The following is a 16728-nucleotide window of genomic DNA, read 5'->3' as shown; positions in this document are numbered from 1 at the left end:
AGAAGGTAACCGCAGCCCAGAGGCCTCTTACCTCACCACCAGCACGGCGGGAGCTGCTGATCGCCTGTCCAATCATGTCATAGATCTCAAGCTGCCCAGGAACAAATGGACATACAGTCTGAGCAGGTCAGGTCGTCATCACAAAGCTAAACCCTACTACTTGAGCCAGTTTACTGGAAGAAATGTAACTGTCATCAGGTCACTCGGTAACCAACTGCCATCAGTTTCTGACCGCATGGGGCACTGCCTGTATCTCTCAGTGCGTGACACCTTCTTAGGTGTTCCCATACACCCAGCCCTGCATCAGCCAGTTTCCCATCCCAACTAATGCTTTCTATACACTTATTGCGAAATTGTGTTCGCTACGTCCTGCTTAAAAGTACATCAGCACCCAGTAAGCCCAAAACAGTTTACGTAAATGTCAATCCTTCCCAAGGCTTATGGTTTGCCACAAACCTACTGTGTTTTCCACAGGACCAATACAACAAACAAGGGGCAGCATCTATAGAAGCAAATATGCAGAATACCTTAGCTGAATCCCTCTTAGAAACACTGTCCAGGGAAGGAGTGTGGAGACTGTAGATGCTCCAAGCCTTTTCTTCATCAAAAAAAGTAGAACTAGCCACACGCCCACATTTTAACAGTCAAGGCTTCCTTCCACGTCACCAGACCCTTGACTTACACATTTCTGAACAATAGTGGCTGCGTCACTTTCATAGTCATCTTCTTTGGAGCTTGTGGCCCCTGTCCGCACTTGCTGGGCACTGCCCACATGAAGAATGGCCATGCAAGTGGCCACACTCACACCTGAAAAACAACAGACACAGATTCCAGTCTTGGGGACCTGCCTCAAACCCAAGACACAAAGACAGAACTCCCTAGCTGCAAACAACTCCATAGCTGGATTTCTCAAAGAACTCCAAAGGGTAAGTGTAAATGCAGTCCTGCCACATGACCTGGCAGTCACACTCCGAGCTACTCACCCAAATGAGAAAACACTCACATCACAAGAACCTGCAAATGAACATTTGATGAAGTTCTAACTGCAAACAAGTGGAAGCAAGCAAGACGGCCTTCAAGATTGACAGACAAAGCCAGGCTTGGCAATACACACTTATAACCACACATTCAGGAGTCTGAGGCAGGAAGACCACAAGCTCAAGTCATGTCTAGGCTACAGACTGAGTTCAAGGTCGGCATGGGCAACTTGGCTACCATGTCTCAAAATAAAAATTAAAAAGAAGGGTCTATATATAAACTCAGAAGTATAACATTTAGGCCTAGCATGAGTAAGGCCATTGGCTTAATCCCCAACATCTATCTATCTCTATCTCTCTATCTCTCTACCTCCACTGAATTAGCTACAAAGACAGAAAGGCCATGAGGAACTTTTTTTTTTTTGGGGGGGGGGTTTCTCTGTAGCTTTGGAGCCTGTCCTAGAACTCGATTTGTAGACCAGGCTGGCCTCAAACTCACAGAGATCCACCTGCCTCTGCCTCCCGAGTGTTGGGATTACAGGCGTGCACCACCACCGCCTGGCGGCCATGAGGAACTTTAATGGCCAATGTGAAAAGGGCACATCCTATATAACAGTGATGACACAACGTTCTGAAAAGCTAACACGAGGGACAGTAAGAAGCCCAATGGTTCCTGAAGGGTGGAGAGGAGTTCAAGATAAAAGGAGCAGTAGAGGTGATGGCACGGTGTCTGGGGCAGTGACTATCCTGTTTGTTATGATAACAGTAAAACATGCTATCATACATTTGTGAGAACCCAGAGCCACACCTACAGAGTGGGGGATAGCCCAGGAGGGAAAGCACTGGCTATGCAAGCATGAGGACCTGAATACAGATCCCCAATACCTACGGAAAGCCGGCACAGCAGTGCTGTCCGTAAACCCCGAGCTGGAGAGAACGGAGACAGGAAGACCCTGGGAGCTCACTGGCCAACTAGTTTATGAAAAATAAAGAGTTCTGGGTTTACTGGGAGATCCTAACTCAAAAACTACACAAGTAGACAGAGGAAGACACACTTGATTAAAATAACCTCAAGCCCTACAGACACAAGCTCAGATAAGCACACCCACTCGAGGCCAACCTGGTCTACAAATGGAGCTCCAAGACACATAGGGCTGTTACACAAAGAAATCTTGCCTGAGAAAACCAATAAATAAATAAACAGGTAGATAGCAATAAAGGAAGAGATCAGACACCTCTACATGTGCTCACAACAGCATGTACGCTCTCTCTCTCTCTCTCTCTCTCTCTCTCTCTCTCTCTCTCTCTCTCACCAGGTATCAGGTCCCACTTCTGAGGCAGCCTGACTAACAGTAGGAAAGGGGCTGTATGGAAACATGAATAACACTCTTCATCTCCACAGATGCCACCTGTCCCATGAAGCCACCCTCAAATCCAATCTCACAGCAAGACTCAACTTCTCCTGACCTGTGTCCAAATAGTGTCCACATCTTAGCACCTTGCATTCTGCTTTATATCATCCTCTTAGCCCTCTGCTCTCCACGGTTCTCTGTGAGAACTGTTCCAGCCTTTGAACCCATTTTCAAACACCAGGCCTAAGTGGGCCATGCTTGTAACGTCAAAACTGAGGAGGTCAACAGGTGGGTCCCTGGGGCTTGCTGGACTATCTGGTGAGCTCCTAGGCAATAAGAGACCCTATCTCAAAAAAGAAGAAAGGTGAACAGCTCCTGAAGAACAACCCTCAAAGTTGACCTCTGGTCTCCACATGCACCCACATATATGTGCACAGGCACACATCTGTGCATACACACGCACCCATGCACACACACACACATCGAGGCCAGCAATTAAAATAGCAGGATCGCTTTGATGCCTATAATGATTTCCCTTGGCCTACATGTGATATTAGATAGTCTCAGGGATAAGGCCCCAAGGAAGGAGAATGGAGTTCTCATGACTTCCTCAAATCAAATCCATGTTTGACTGAAGAAAAGGAAAACAGACATAACTTCTCACCTGCATATAGGCAGCTGAGGCTGAGGACTGTCACGTCTTGCAGACGAGAAGGATTGAGGGGTTCCAACACAGGTAGAGAAAGAGTATCCAAGGCCATGGTTACATCAATCACCAGTGAGTGAAAACTGAAACATAACAAGAGAAGATTGGCAAGGTCCCTAGAACCATTGGCTTCTACAGTCTGATGGATAAAGACTAGCCAGTTACATCCCTTCTGACTAGAATGTAGTACAAGGTCAAGAAACACCTTACCCATTGCGAACAGCAGTAGCATCAGCTACTGTTGCAGGCATGATGAAGAAGGAATTGGCTACCACTGCATCCTGGAACCGATTGATGTAGCGCAGGAAATAAGGCAGGTTCAGGCACACTCGGAGCAGCTTCTCGGAGCCACCTGGATTAACAAAAAGGCACACTGTCCAACAGGCCTCTGTCTGGACCTGGTTCTCCTCCACTCAGAAGAAGCACAGGTAAGATGTTTTGGTAAACTTATGTACATTTGGTAAACAGACCAGCTTTCTAACAGTAGACAGACTCCTACCAAGCTCTTGAAGGCTAGCCACATTCTGAGCTATGAACACGTTCTTGGTCTTGACAGTAGAGGCCTGATCTGTGGATGGCTGCTCATCATTTTCTCCTTCCACCTAAAGAGAAATACAGGCCCTGTCACAACCACTTGCCTGCTGCCAGGCACCCTGCTGGGTACAAGCCAGCTCCCTGGACATGCTGTGACATTCAGCTACACATGGAAAACTACTGATCCAGGAGAAACTACAAGAGAAGCAAAACAGACAGCTCATAAACTGTCTATTTTACATCAAACACAGAGGGAAGCCTTGTGAGGAAAACTGCACATGCTTCTGTGGCACCCCACTGAGAAAAGCATAAGCGGTACAAACCGCACAAAGGAAGATGGGAGGCAGATTTGCTTCACTTTGTATGACTTGTTTTGTATATTTTTCCGCCAAAGCCATGTCACTTAACAGTGGAAATAAAATCTAAGAAATGCCTCATTGAATGATTCTATCATTGGACAACTATCTGAGTAAACGTACACAATCCAAGATGTCTACAAGGTCTCTAGACAATAAAGTTTAATCCTAATGTATATTTGCTCTGTTCCTGACCAAAATGGTATACTTCATCTTTCTTTTCTTTCTTTTTTTTTTTGTTTGTTTTGTTTTTGTTTGTTTGTTTGTTTGTTTTTTGAAACAGGGTTTCTCTATGTAATCATGGCTGTCCCGGATCTATCTCACTCTGTAGACCAGGCTGATCTTGAATTCACAGAGATTCCCGCCTGGCTCTGCCTTCCAAGTGCTGGGGTTAAAGGTATGTGCCACCATTGCCTGACTTTTTTTTTTTTTTTGGTTTTTTGAGACAGGGTTTCTCTGTGTAGCTTTGCTTCTTTCCTGGAACTCACATTGGAGACCAGGCTGGCCTCGAACTCACAGAGATCCGCCTGCCTCTGCCTCCCGAGTGCTGGGATAAAGGCGTGCGCCACCACCGCCCGGCTGGCTGTATCTTTTAAGTGAAACATAAAAGACAATCTTCTCCCAGTTCTATCATCTTAACACATTTCATGAAAATGAGGATATTTGAGCAAAAGAACTAACCAGAGCCTGTGGACTAAAGGGAGGAGATGGTACGGTTCTCGGGTTAAAAACTGAGGTCAGCTGGTTCAAGAAGTTCATCTGCACCTCCTTCTGCCTTAGCTCGGGGCTTACTGGCGAGGCCAGCTCTTTCTGGTCTTCCACTATAAAATTCAGAAACAAAAAGGGGGGCAGAATGAGGAGAGTGCCAGCAGAAGGCAACAATGGCCACGGAGGTGGTCATGTAACCAGGTGTGTTGGGCACACACCATCTGAAAGCGTCTTCACTGTCTGTGGAAGCTTGGCAGATTTCATCATTGCTGTAAAGGTGATAATTTCCGTTCTGTCTAGTCGGCTACAGCCAGTGCACAGGCCTTTGATCAGCAGAATCAAGTGTTTCTGAAAACAAAACATATCCACATATATCTTTTAGAAGATTCTACACTTTGGGAGTCTAGCTAGTATGGGGTCAGATTTAGGTTCATACAAGTAACTGCCATGTGAAGGGCTGGGAATGTAGTATAGTGCTGGAGCACCGGGCCCAGGGTTCATCCCTGAAGCCTCCAGAATGGGGAGGAAAGGAAAAAAATATAACTTCAGTGAAAAATACCCAAGCAGCGATCTCAAACTGATGGTCATCAAGAGCTAACCAGTTTGCAAATCTGTCTTATTTTCACAGAGTGTATAACTGTTTTCTGTTTTCAATTTATGGCTGTGGTTAACTTTTATAGAAACAGAGGCCTTCAGACAAACTCGATTCCTTATGAGTCTCAATTATCCACAGCACAGTAGCTTGATGCCTCCATTCCTGCATGGCAACCATGAGCCAAAGTCAGAGTTTGGTAAGCCTGGTCCCTTTTCTTTCAAGCCTGCCAACCTGTCCATCAGCACACCCTTCTCACTGCTACCTGCTTATACATAAAGAAACTTGCTATCCTGGAAAGACTCTAGCCTGTCTATAGCCTGGCAAACTAGAGCCACTGCTCAAGTTCAATGGGCTGTAGCTCTGCATATTCATTTCTGCTCATGTGTCTGCGGCATAAAGACTGTGCTAGCAGGCTGCAATAGACAAAGTACACCCCACAGGTAATGATCTGGCCAACCTCAGGAAAGGTTTATCCACCCATCAGTTCCCACACTTACAGCTGGCTTGAAAATAAGGATCAGAAATGGACACTCTGTTCTTACCTGGGACACGGCACAGGCCTCGTCTGGGTTCTCCAGACGAAGGAGAGAAAACTCAATGAGGACTTTACAGGCCGCTGCCACTGACTGAAGCTGATTCCGGGGAACTGGGAAAGCAAAAAGATTCACTTAATTGTCAACAGCTCAGCCTCACACTCACCACAGTAGTAGAACAAGCACTGAGCTCATAGGTTCTTCATTCTCAGCAGCCATCTCCCCGGAAGACAAAAGCCAACTGCCCATACATCCATTTACCTAGTGTTTACTAGATACTAAAATACCTTTAACAGGAAACACACTGCACTTCCTAAACTTCAAATGCATCAGCTCAGCTCATCCTTAGGCCACTTTGTAAGGGAGATATTATCATCCCTCCCACCATATCTTTATTTTGTTTTTGAGTGTTTCACCTGCACATATGTATATGCACCACATGCATGCCTAGTGCCCATGGAGGTCAGAAGAATTTGTCAAATCCCCTGGAACTGAAGTTAGATGATTGTGAGCCACCACATGGATGCTGGGAACCAAACCTAGATCCTTGGCAAGAGCAGCGATTGCTTTTAACTACTGAGCCATCTCTCTAGCCCCTCTCCTTTTGTTTTTGAGACAGTCTCAACATATCATTCAGACTGGTCTCACTCACTATGTAGCCCAGACTGATTCTGAATCCCTGGTTTACCAGCCTTGCATTCCCAAATGGTGGGAATGTAGAACACACCAGCACGCCCTTCCTCCTTTTACCTCTGTAACAGATGGGCAAACTGAAGCACACACAGGTTAAACGACTTGTCTAGAGCTACACAACTATAATCAAGTCCAGGAGGGTTGCCTCACAAGTTCATGCTGTTGACCACTAGAGAACGACCTCTCCTTGTCACAGGCACTAAGTGATGTTATACAAAGGTTGCAGTTGCTTCCAGAAGCTGGCCAGAGCTTGTAATAAACAACACTGGACTGGAAGAGTTATTCAGAAGCAACTTTACAGGGTCCTTTCAGTTTACTTGCTGAGAAAATTATTCAAGTAAACAATTACAATTCATCAGAATTGAAAACTGCAGAAATTCTGAAGTCATGTAAAATAGGACTTGGTCACTTTTAAGGTGGAAAATTTCAGCAAACAGGGAATAAAGATCAAATCTCTTCACATACCAAAGAACGTAAGAGACTCAAGTTCGCATCAAAACCAGGAAGCAGAAACCTCCTTAGAGGGTGCTAACACAGTCATGACCTACCAGCATCACCCTCAATAAATCAATCTGCCAGCAGGTACATTTATATGCAAGTTCAACAAAATTCTTTGACACCAGGCAAGTTCAAGGCCAGCTTGGGCCACAAATCTCAATGAATGAAGATATGAGTGGGGGAGAGGGCTCACAAAGCCCCAGTCACAGCTGAAGAATCCTTGATAATTGATGAGGGAGAGCTGCTTTTCTTTGGGCATGGGGCCTCTGGCAGGTTGCCCATGCTCCATTGAATGGACCCACACCTGTGTGCATCCAGGTAGCACTGACAATTTAAAGAGAATATGAAGGGAGGGTGTGTGTGGGGGGGGGGGGAGATCCAGGGACAGATGGTTGAAGGGGGGAGTAGAAGACAGATATAAATAAAACAATGTGTGTGAGAGTGTATGAGTGTGTGTATGTGTGTAAGGGTTTCAAAGAAATATATATTAAAAAATTATATATAAAAAGGCTGGAAATGGGCTGGAGAGATGCTCAGAGGTTAAGAGCACTGGCTATTCTTCCAGAGGTCCTGAGTTCAATTCCTAGTAACCACATGATGGCTCACAACCATCTGTAGTGAGATCAGGTGCCCACTTCTGGTGTGCAGGCATACAAGTAGATAGAGCACTCATATACATAAAATAAATAAATAAATCTTTTTAAAAAAAGAGAGAGAGAGAGAGGCTGGAAAGCTGCAGCTTAGCATCCAAGTGTGGTACTACTCTTGCATAAGTTCCAAGTTTGGTTCCCAGCACTTGGAACAAGCAGCTCACAACCACCTGTAACTCCAGCTTCAGAGGTTCCCACGCCTTCTTCTCATCTTCAAGAACACCTGCACTCATGTGCACATACCCACAGACAGACAGTTATACACATAATTAAAAATGAAAATAAACCTAAAAAAAAAAAAGCAAGCAAGCATAGAATCACATAAATTAAAATGGAAATGGCAAGAAAATATATAAAAATAAAATAAAATGGTCTTGATTAAGAAGAAAAATAGGGCTGGCTTCACGGTTCTGAGGCAGGTACAAAGTCAGCAGCTTTTCAAGCTCCTGTGGCTGACCCAAGCAAGGAGGTTCCTGTACTCCTTCCTGGGATAGGGAAGTAGGGGAGATCAACAGCTGCCCCCACTCACAGCTAAACAGCCTGGGAGTTGCTGAAACAAAATTCCATTAACAAACTATTCAAGGAGAGAATAACACCGTCCCCGCCCATCACAAGCCCTCACCAGGTAAAAGGGCAGGTATACTCACTGAGGCTACAGACCGTGGTGATGTAATGTGTGGACAGTGCGACAAAGGATGAGTAGAATGGCTCATACTGCTTCTCATGGTGCAGGATTTCTGACTCACTGCAAGGAAAACAATGTCACCAACTATCATGTGCCTCATATCCCTCAACGAAATCGCCTTATTCCACCCTTTTGGCAACCTACTTGGTAGGAAGTAAAGGAAATTGCTATACTTTCCTTTCCTATCTTCAACATGGGGCCTGGGGATAGTGCTGGGACACAGGGCCACAAACAAGGCTCTGGGTTCAACCCCAGCACCACAAAAACAAACAAAAAGCTCAGAGACTAAAATTTAATTATCCTGTTTAAGAAATCAGACTTAGACCGGGCGGTGGTGGGGCACGCCTGTAATCCTAGCACTTGGGAGGCAGAGGCAGGTGGATCTTTGTGAGTTCAAGGCCAGCCTGGTCTACAGAGCTAGTCCAGGACAGGCTCCAAAGCTACAGAGAAACCCTGTCTCAGAAAAAAAAAAGAAAAGAAATCAGATTTAGTAAGAAGCAAAGGCTAATGAAAAGAAAACATTTAAAAAAAAAAAAAAAACAGGGTTTCTCTGTATATCCCTGGCTGCCCTGGAACTCTCTCTGTAAACCAGGCTGGCCTCAGAGATCCACCAACCTCTGTCTCCCAAGTGCTGGTATTAAAGGCATGAGCCACTACCACTTAGTGAGAAACCATTTTCAAACTCAAAAGTTGTTAAAAGGGGGCTGGAGCTGGGCATGATATCACCCATCTTTAATCCCAGTATCAGGAAACAGAGGCAAGCAGATCTGTGAGCTTGAGGCCAGCCTGGTCTACATAGCAAGTTCTAGACCAGTCAGGTCAACATAGTGAAACCCTATCTCAGAAATAAAGTTAAAAGGGAGCTGGAGTCGGGCGACGGTGGCGCATGCCTTTAATCCCAGCATTCAGGAGATAAGCCAGGTGGATCTCTGTGAGTTCGAGGCCAGCCTGGTCAACAGAGCTAGTTCCAGGAAAGGTGCAAAGCTACACAGAGAAACCCTGACTCAAAAAACATACACAAATAAATAAATAAATAAATAAATAAATAAAATAAGAGGGAGCTGGAGATATGGCTCGGTAGAAGAATGTGTGGGGTCTTGCATTCCATCCCCAACACTCCCCACAAACACAAAAGAGAAGTAAGGAAACCCAAGTGCAAATACAACAGAAAGCTGAGCCTATGGCTCAGCTGCAGAACCCCACCCTAGCATTAGAACACATGCACACATATCCCAAAATACATTTCCAATTTCTTCTATATTACTGATTAGAAAACACCTTAATTGTCCACCAAAAGTGGACAGACTAGGACACTCACAATACCTACTGGTAGCAGAAGCAAATGAAACTAATCCATTCTGAAGACCAACTACAACAGAGAGCACAGGGACTTGGGGAAAAAAAAAATCAACAACTCACAGTAAGAAGTCCCCTAATGCCAACACCCACTGCCTGAGCAACATCCTCCTCCAAGTGCAGGCCCCTTGCTGGAGGATAACACTAGATGGCAACAGAGTATCTAGTCCCTTTTCAAACCTCATCCCTGTCTTCAGCTGAGGAATTGTCCTCTTCTGCAAAAATCTCTAGCCCAACTCACTCTAAAGATTGGATACATTTAAGTTACTTTATCAAATAAGAAGCTAAAGCACAAACCATGAACTAATACAGGCAAAGAAAAGAATAAAATGTATCTTATTAGATGCAAAGAGCAGAGAGATGGTTAAATAGTTTCTTCAGTGAATTAATCCCTAGCAAGAAGTATCCACCCAGCAAGAGAAATGTAAACAGAGCTGATCCATTCACCAGCAGGCTTATCTTCTTGCCAAATAAATACAAGAGCCAAACTGCCATGTCTGTGTTTGGAAAGTGCCAATGTAAGTGATGAATCACTTCAAACCACACTCAGGAGTCTGGCACTGCAAGTGCTTTGCTGACTGAGGATTAAATGAGTGTGTATCAAAAATGAGACCCTTATCAGAAAAGTAGTCATGGAGCACCTGCCCATCAGGGTCACACTCCTCTATTTGTCATGATAGGTAAAGGCAAGGGAAACAGAAACCTAGCTCCAAGCAGCAAGCTCTACCTAGTGACCCGAGTCTAAGGCTCCCCACTACACCTTTCCATTCACCAACACACTTGAGTTGTCCTTGTCTATCTTCTTGCTTGCCCGTTTTTCCTTCTCCTCAATTCCATGTAGTCTGCTGAGTCACTGCCCTTCGCTGCTGTATTTCAAAAGTTCAGATCTGCTTACCTCCACTCTTTTCAGCCAAGTATTAGAGAAAAACTATTCACCCAAAGGATGAACTTATTCTGCACATTCTGGTAATAACATAAAGTTACTAACAAATAAACACATGTGTGCGCGCACACGCGCGCGCGCACACACACACACACACACACACACACACACACACACACGAATAAGTAAATTTACCTAGTTGCCTGGCTCAGTCAGAGGTGTGATGTGAGAGTCGGTGGATTGCTGTTTCTCCCACCCACTCTTTGGTGTTGTTTTGAGACAGAATCTAGTGCCTGGTTCTCAACTTTCCTAATGTGTGGCCCTTTGATACAGTTCCTCATGCTGTGATGACCCCCCAACCATAAAACTGTTTTCATTGTTACCTCATTACTGTAAATCTGCTATTGTTATGAATCGTAATATAAATATCTATGTCTTCTGATGGTCTTCTGATGGACACCCTGTGAAAGTGTCCTTTGAAAACCAAAAAGGGTCACAACTTAGAGGTTGAGAACCACTGGTCTAATATATCTCAGGCTGGCATGGAACTCAATATATGGCTGATTAAAGGACCTTGAATGTCTGATCCTTCTGCCTCCACCTCTCAGGTGCTGGAATTACAGGAATGTGCCAAGTACACCCTGCCTGGCATAAAACATGTCTGGTTTGGGTGCTGCTAGGGGTTGAACCCAGGGCTATGTGGATGTTAGGCAACTGCTCTCTTAACTGAGCTACATTCCCAGCTCCCGTGCTTGTGCTCCCTCTTTCTCTTTCTCTACACCACCCCGTGTGTGGTGTGTGTGTATGTGTCTTACCCCAGAGCCTCATAGATCCCACTATGACATATTAGAAATCCAACCTACACCCTCCCTTGGAAATATACAGCAACCTTACTCCAATAAGGTATCAAGAATGGACCTTGCAGGGAAGATGGGTATTGGCAAAGGAGAAATGGTACTATATTCAGCTCCCCTTATAATTTGTTTATGGTGGGCTAGCAAGACAGCTCAATGGTTAAGGGTACTTGCTACAAAAAGCCTGGCAACTTCAGTTTGATACCAGGAATCCACATAAAGGTTGTCCTCTGATTTCCATATGTGTGCCAGAGCACAAATGCCCCCCCCCACACACACACACAAATTTTTTTAAATAAAAATAAAATAATATGCTTTGGGTAACTAGGGAGGTCAGGAATAAGAGCTTTTAAAGGGCTAGAAAGAAAAACAGACACATTCTCCTATCTCTTGCTTTTGGAAAAATGTCACCAAATAACGATTTGTTGTCACCCACTCCCCCAGGAAATCTATAAACACAAACATCCCAGCAGATGCTAAAACCAGAGAAGAGGAACAAAGGGCAGAAGGGTCAGTGGGAGGGAGAACAAAGAAACTGAACATAGATATCACAAGAAAAATGAGGAGACTTGAAGGCATGTCAGCTACTTACTTTTTTTTTTTTTTAAGATTTTATTTTATTTATTATGTATACAGTGTCCTTTCTGCACATAACCCCACAGGCCAGAAGAGGGCACCAGATCTCATTACAGATGGTTGTGAGCCACCATGTGGTTGCTGGGAATTGAACTCAGGACCTTTGGAAGAGCAGCCAGTGCTCTTAACCTGAGCCATCTCTCCAGCCCGTCAACTACTTTCTTGAAACACCATTACTAACAAACTTTGCAATGTCCCCACAGCATCTAAAACTGTTAGACAAAGACCATGAGAGGTGGGGCGACAGTGGTGCACACCTTTAATCCCAGCACTCAGGAGGCAGAGCCAGGAGGATCTCTGTGAGTTCGAGGCTAACCTGGTCCACAGAGTGAGAGCCAGGACAGGCACCAAACTACATGGAGAAACCCTGTCTCGAAAAACCAAAAAATAAATTAAATTAAATAAGCAAATAAATAAATAAATGTGTGAGTGAGTGAGTGAGTGAATAAATAAATAAATAAGACCATGAGAGTTTTCTATCCTAGTCAATGGAAAGAGAAGAACAGAAGGCAGCCAAGTCAGAGAATCTAATGTGATGTTTAAGTTAAAGAGGAGGGGGAGGGGGAGGGAGAGGGAGAGGGAGAGGGGGGGGGGAGAGAGAGAGAGAGAGAGAGAGAGAGAGAGAGGAGAGAAAGGAAGGAAGAAGAGAACAAGCAGATGGACTAGCTAGCATCTGGAAATATCTAGCTCATTTTAGAAAGAATGGGGGATCTGAGGAGGGGAGCATAATAAAAGATAAGGGTTCACCTCACTCTTTCCCCTAAGATTTCATAGACTGTGGAAGCCCAACAACTCCCTACCCCTTTATCAACTTCAACTCCTAAATACAAAATCCATCATGTTATTTCCTTCATGTTACTTACACACACACACACACACACTCATCCATGCACACACAGGCAGATATATATACACCTATTCATTTAATCCAAGAACTGTGAGTTCTGTCCAATGTTTCTCCCATGCTCTTGACTGACCAGTGGTGACTGTGACACTAAGACCAGGACTGACCTCCAAGCACACTCTATCTTTTGGTAATGGGTTCTCCCTGCTGTGGCCCAACTGTCAACTATGTCACTCCAGTATGTAAAGTCAAAAGACAATAGTGCAGCACTGTCTCTCTTCAAGACTTCTAGGAAGGACCTGCATTCCCTGGTAGAGTATTCTAACAGCCTCCCTGTTCTAAATCCCAAAAAACACCTGGGAGACAGAATTTTTTCAAAGATGCTTATCATGAAAGAAGCCAGAGGACACTCAGGAAGGGGGGATGTTTTTTTAAAATCTATGTAGACTCAATGTCAGCTATGCTCCCAACCATGTCTGGTAGAACTCTGAAAGGAATTCTTTTGGCCATGTAACACAGAGGGCTGTACTCAACACTTAAAAGGTATTCAGTGTGTACTAAAAGACCTGCGGGCTATGGACAATAGAAGCCACCTGAACTCAATTAAATAATTTTCTTTCAAAGATCAAATGACACTTTTGAGGGTACACATTACGGTTCATCCATGCTAATCTACTGCCCTTTGTTTCTCAATGAGATCTTAGCATCAAGCAATCTTATCACACAGTTAAGATCAGATCCTAAGAGTTTTCAATGGAGTCTATCCTCAAAAGGTCAATTATAAAGCTTGACTTGACACAAGGGGTAAAATGGAAAATTGAGAAGAATCTCTCAGGGCCAGGGTCAGACCTAGCCACAAGAGACATTCAAAGAGGGAGTGACCGCCAGACAAGGACTAAGGACTGCAGTGATAAAGGACGCAGAAGACAGCACACTGTCACAGAAAAACAGGGGTCCCTAGAGGGGAAGGGAAAAGGAGGGCAGCTGTAATCATGAAGGAAACAAGGGAGTGCAAAAGAGGACCGTTCCCACAAGCACCACAGTGGCAGCCTGGGCCCCTGAACCTCACAGCAGCTAGAAACAATGCCCACCCCAGCAGAAACCAGGGCTAAGTCTGACACTTTAACACCCTAGGCAACAAATGTTTCCACACTTCTGGGTCCCCTACTACATTTTTCTGGAAAGAAAACATTTGAGAAACAGGTAACAGAGTATAATTAGGAGGGGTAGCAAAATCAGCCCCATAGTCTAAACCCAGATAGTTGCCTATGGGCAAGGGGATTTATTATTTTTTAATGGCTGAATCTTCTGCAATTTGTATTCAAAGCCTGTTAGAAGTTGAACACACCATGTGTGGTCAAAATTGGATAATATCACACATGGCTGCCTTCATCTAAGATGGCAGAAGTGAGCTGTCCACACAGTCCACAGACCTACAGTTACTACCTGACCCTTTAGAGAAAGGCCCTACACTCAACTCAACACTGTTTTACAGTGTAAGGAACTTATGAACCAGAGGTTTACTCTTTTTGTGTGATCAAATTTTTCCCAAGAAGACAGAACAGGATTTCACTAAACTATAAAAACCAGAACATGGAGTTCAAAACTCCAGATTTCCAACAAAACACAGTATTACTAAATACACATCACGTTTCCTCAAACTCCTGTCTACAAACACAGGCAGTCCCCTGGTTCTCTCAGGTAATGAAAAATGTGGAGAGGTGACTAGTGCTTAGCAAAATTCAAATCTAGTTCTGTTTTGGATTTAACAGGTTGGGGGGGGGGGGTGCTCTAAGTTTAAAAAGACAAAAAAAAATAGGATGTACAAGAATATAGAATATACACGAGTGTCAACAAATGACATTATAACCTCAGTTCACATCCATAATACAAAAGAAAATGTTCCAAAAGGAAGTGAACATTGTTGGTTATAAGTAGTAAGTGTGATTCAGGGAAAATATCAGTAATTTAAACATTTAAGACAGTAAAATAGGAGCCTGCATGGTGGGGAGAGTGTCCAGCATCCAAATCTGAAAACTTGAGTGCAATCCCTGGAAACCAGGAAGGAAGGAGAGAATCAAGTCCTAAAACTTGTCCTCCAAAGTCCAGTAGGACGCACTCTCATGCTCACATCACACACACACTGACTGAAATAATCAGATTCATTAACAAACAGCAGAATAGGGTAGAGAGATGGCCCAGTGGTTAAGAACACTTCCTGCTCTTCCAGAACACAAATTCAGATCCCAGCACCAGTGTCAGGTGGCTCAGAACTGCCCATAACTCCATCTCCTGGGGATCTGAAGCCCTCTTCTTGCCTCCACTCACATTCACATGTACATGATACACACATACACATAGATTTAAAAAAAAGAAAGAAAAAGTTAAAATAAAAAGAGGCTGCATAATTTTGAGTGTAATACTTTTTGGTACTTGTTTACAATTTCAGAACATTATTGGACATGATTAAGCAGGAAAATCTACCTGTTAAATCTTAAATTATCAGATCTAATCACTGTTTTATTATAAATTGTTAAAGATCCTTCATCCAAAACATCACAGTTAGTGACAACTACTGTGATAAATAATGTGCCAAACCATGAGCCTCCCTTGAATAACACACTGCGATCTCTAACTTCCCAAATAACATTTTGATATGCTCTGTTGACCAACAAGCTAAAATGACCCGCTTAGCAATTTCAGGGAGTTACTAAGCAAGGTGTGGTTAGGAAAACGAAAGTGAGAAAACAGACTTTAAAAGCCTGAGTCTACTATTAAACTCATCAAAGACTGCTGAGCAAAGTAGGAAAAGGTAGACACTAAGATCGCCGCCTTCCTATGAAGAAATAGGATTCCTGCAATCTGACAATCGGTACAAAAAGGTATGAGCACATAACAGCAAGCCAACGAACAGTCCCAAAAGTGAGAGGCTGAAAGTATTTTATTGAGAAAGAGAAGGACTCGGCTCTCGGACACACGCAGTTAAAGTGCAAAGTACAAGAGATGCAAAGTAAAACTAAAGTATTCAGTGGTAATTTAGTGGCTTCAGTCACAGAAACAGCACGTGCCCCCAGTGATCACAACACCAAAGAAAGACCGTTATTAAACTATGTGGTAGATCTATCTCCAAAGTAAATCTCGGGCTCTGCTGGCAGGGAGAAATGCAAACTCATCCACGCCCTGACCTTAACACAGAGGGGCAGCCCGGGAGACACCCGCCAAGGAGCACCTTGCATCTGGAAAACTAGTTCTCAAATGCTGGAGGCCACGCCCTCCAGCAAGGGCAGCCATAAAAGTTTTGCTCTGGAGGGGAAATCGAGTCAGGGATGGTTTACGCCAGCCAGGGGAGGAAACCTGGGAGCTCTAGTCCCCAGAGCCCGGGAGCCCCGAAACCGTGCGTGGGGCGGATTCCCCGCGGGAGGCTGCAGGGCAGCGGGGACTCACGACCCCGCAGGTCCTCCCCTCCCCCCAGCGCCGCCGGCGGCACAGCCGCCCGGTACCTCTCGATGACTGAGGCCACCAGCTGCGGCAACTCCTTCATCTCAAAGGCGGAGTAGGACGCGGACAGTAGGGGCCGCACCGCCACCTCCCAGCCCGGAGTCGTGTCCTGCCCGGTCGCCGGGGCTCCGGGCGCTGGAGCCGCTGCCGCCGCCTCGTCGCCGCCGCTCGTCGCCATCTTCCGTCGTACTACTGCGGCTCCCTCCGGGGGCTTGCCACCGGCCCAGCGCCGCCTCCCGGGAGGGGGCGGAAGTGACGCAATCGTGCGCGTCAGACAGCGCGCCACAGGTCGCTCAACAAGAACGCAAGGCGCTGTGCCGCCTCTGACTGCTCAGGGCAAGACCCGAGGCAGTGCGCCTGCGCAGCATTG

At 45.0% G+C, this 16728-nt stretch overlaps 1 protein-coding gene across 7 annotated transcripts in view; it reads right to left on the bottom strand.

Moving 5' to 3' along the window:
* Nucleotides 1-16622, bottom strand: part of Ubr4 (ubiquitin protein ligase E3 component n-recognin 4) — a 117064-nt gene extending 100442 nt beyond the window's left edge. For 5 of the 7 annotated variants that reach the window (XM_036179315.1, XM_036179317.1, XM_036179321.1 and 2 more), the window contains exons 1-10: nucleotides 16361-16622; nucleotides 8250-8347; nucleotides 5771-5874; nucleotides 4852-4981; nucleotides 4607-4746; nucleotides 3535-3637; nucleotides 3246-3387; nucleotides 2994-3118; nucleotides 683-807; nucleotides 32-91 (exon numbers count right to left, since the gene is read on the bottom strand). In XM_036179315.1, coding sequence (XP_036035208.1) covers nucleotides 32-91; nucleotides 683-807; nucleotides 2994-3118; nucleotides 3246-3387; nucleotides 3535-3637; nucleotides 4607-4746; nucleotides 4852-4981; nucleotides 5771-5874; nucleotides 8250-8347; nucleotides 16361-16536 — 1203 coding nt within the window. In that variant the 5' untranslated portion in view covers nucleotides 16537-16622. The remainder of the gene's footprint in view (nucleotides 1-31; nucleotides 92-682; nucleotides 808-2993; nucleotides 3119-3245; nucleotides 3388-3534; nucleotides 3638-4606; nucleotides 4747-4851; nucleotides 4982-5770; nucleotides 5875-8249; nucleotides 8348-16360) is intronic. The other 2 variants (XM_036179320.1, XM_036179322.1) reach the window with 1 other exon arrangement.
* Nucleotides 16623-16728: the final 106 nt, after the last annotated feature.

Source organism: Onychomys torridus, chromosome 2 (genome assembly GCF_903995425.1).
Source record: "Onychomys torridus chromosome 2, mOncTor1.1, whole genome shotgun sequence".
Taxonomy (NCBI): domain Eukaryota; kingdom Metazoa; phylum Chordata; class Mammalia; order Rodentia; family Cricetidae; genus Onychomys; species Onychomys torridus.
The sequence above is the reverse complement of the archived record's forward strand: the minus strand, read 5'-3'. Positions and strand labels throughout refer to the sequence as shown.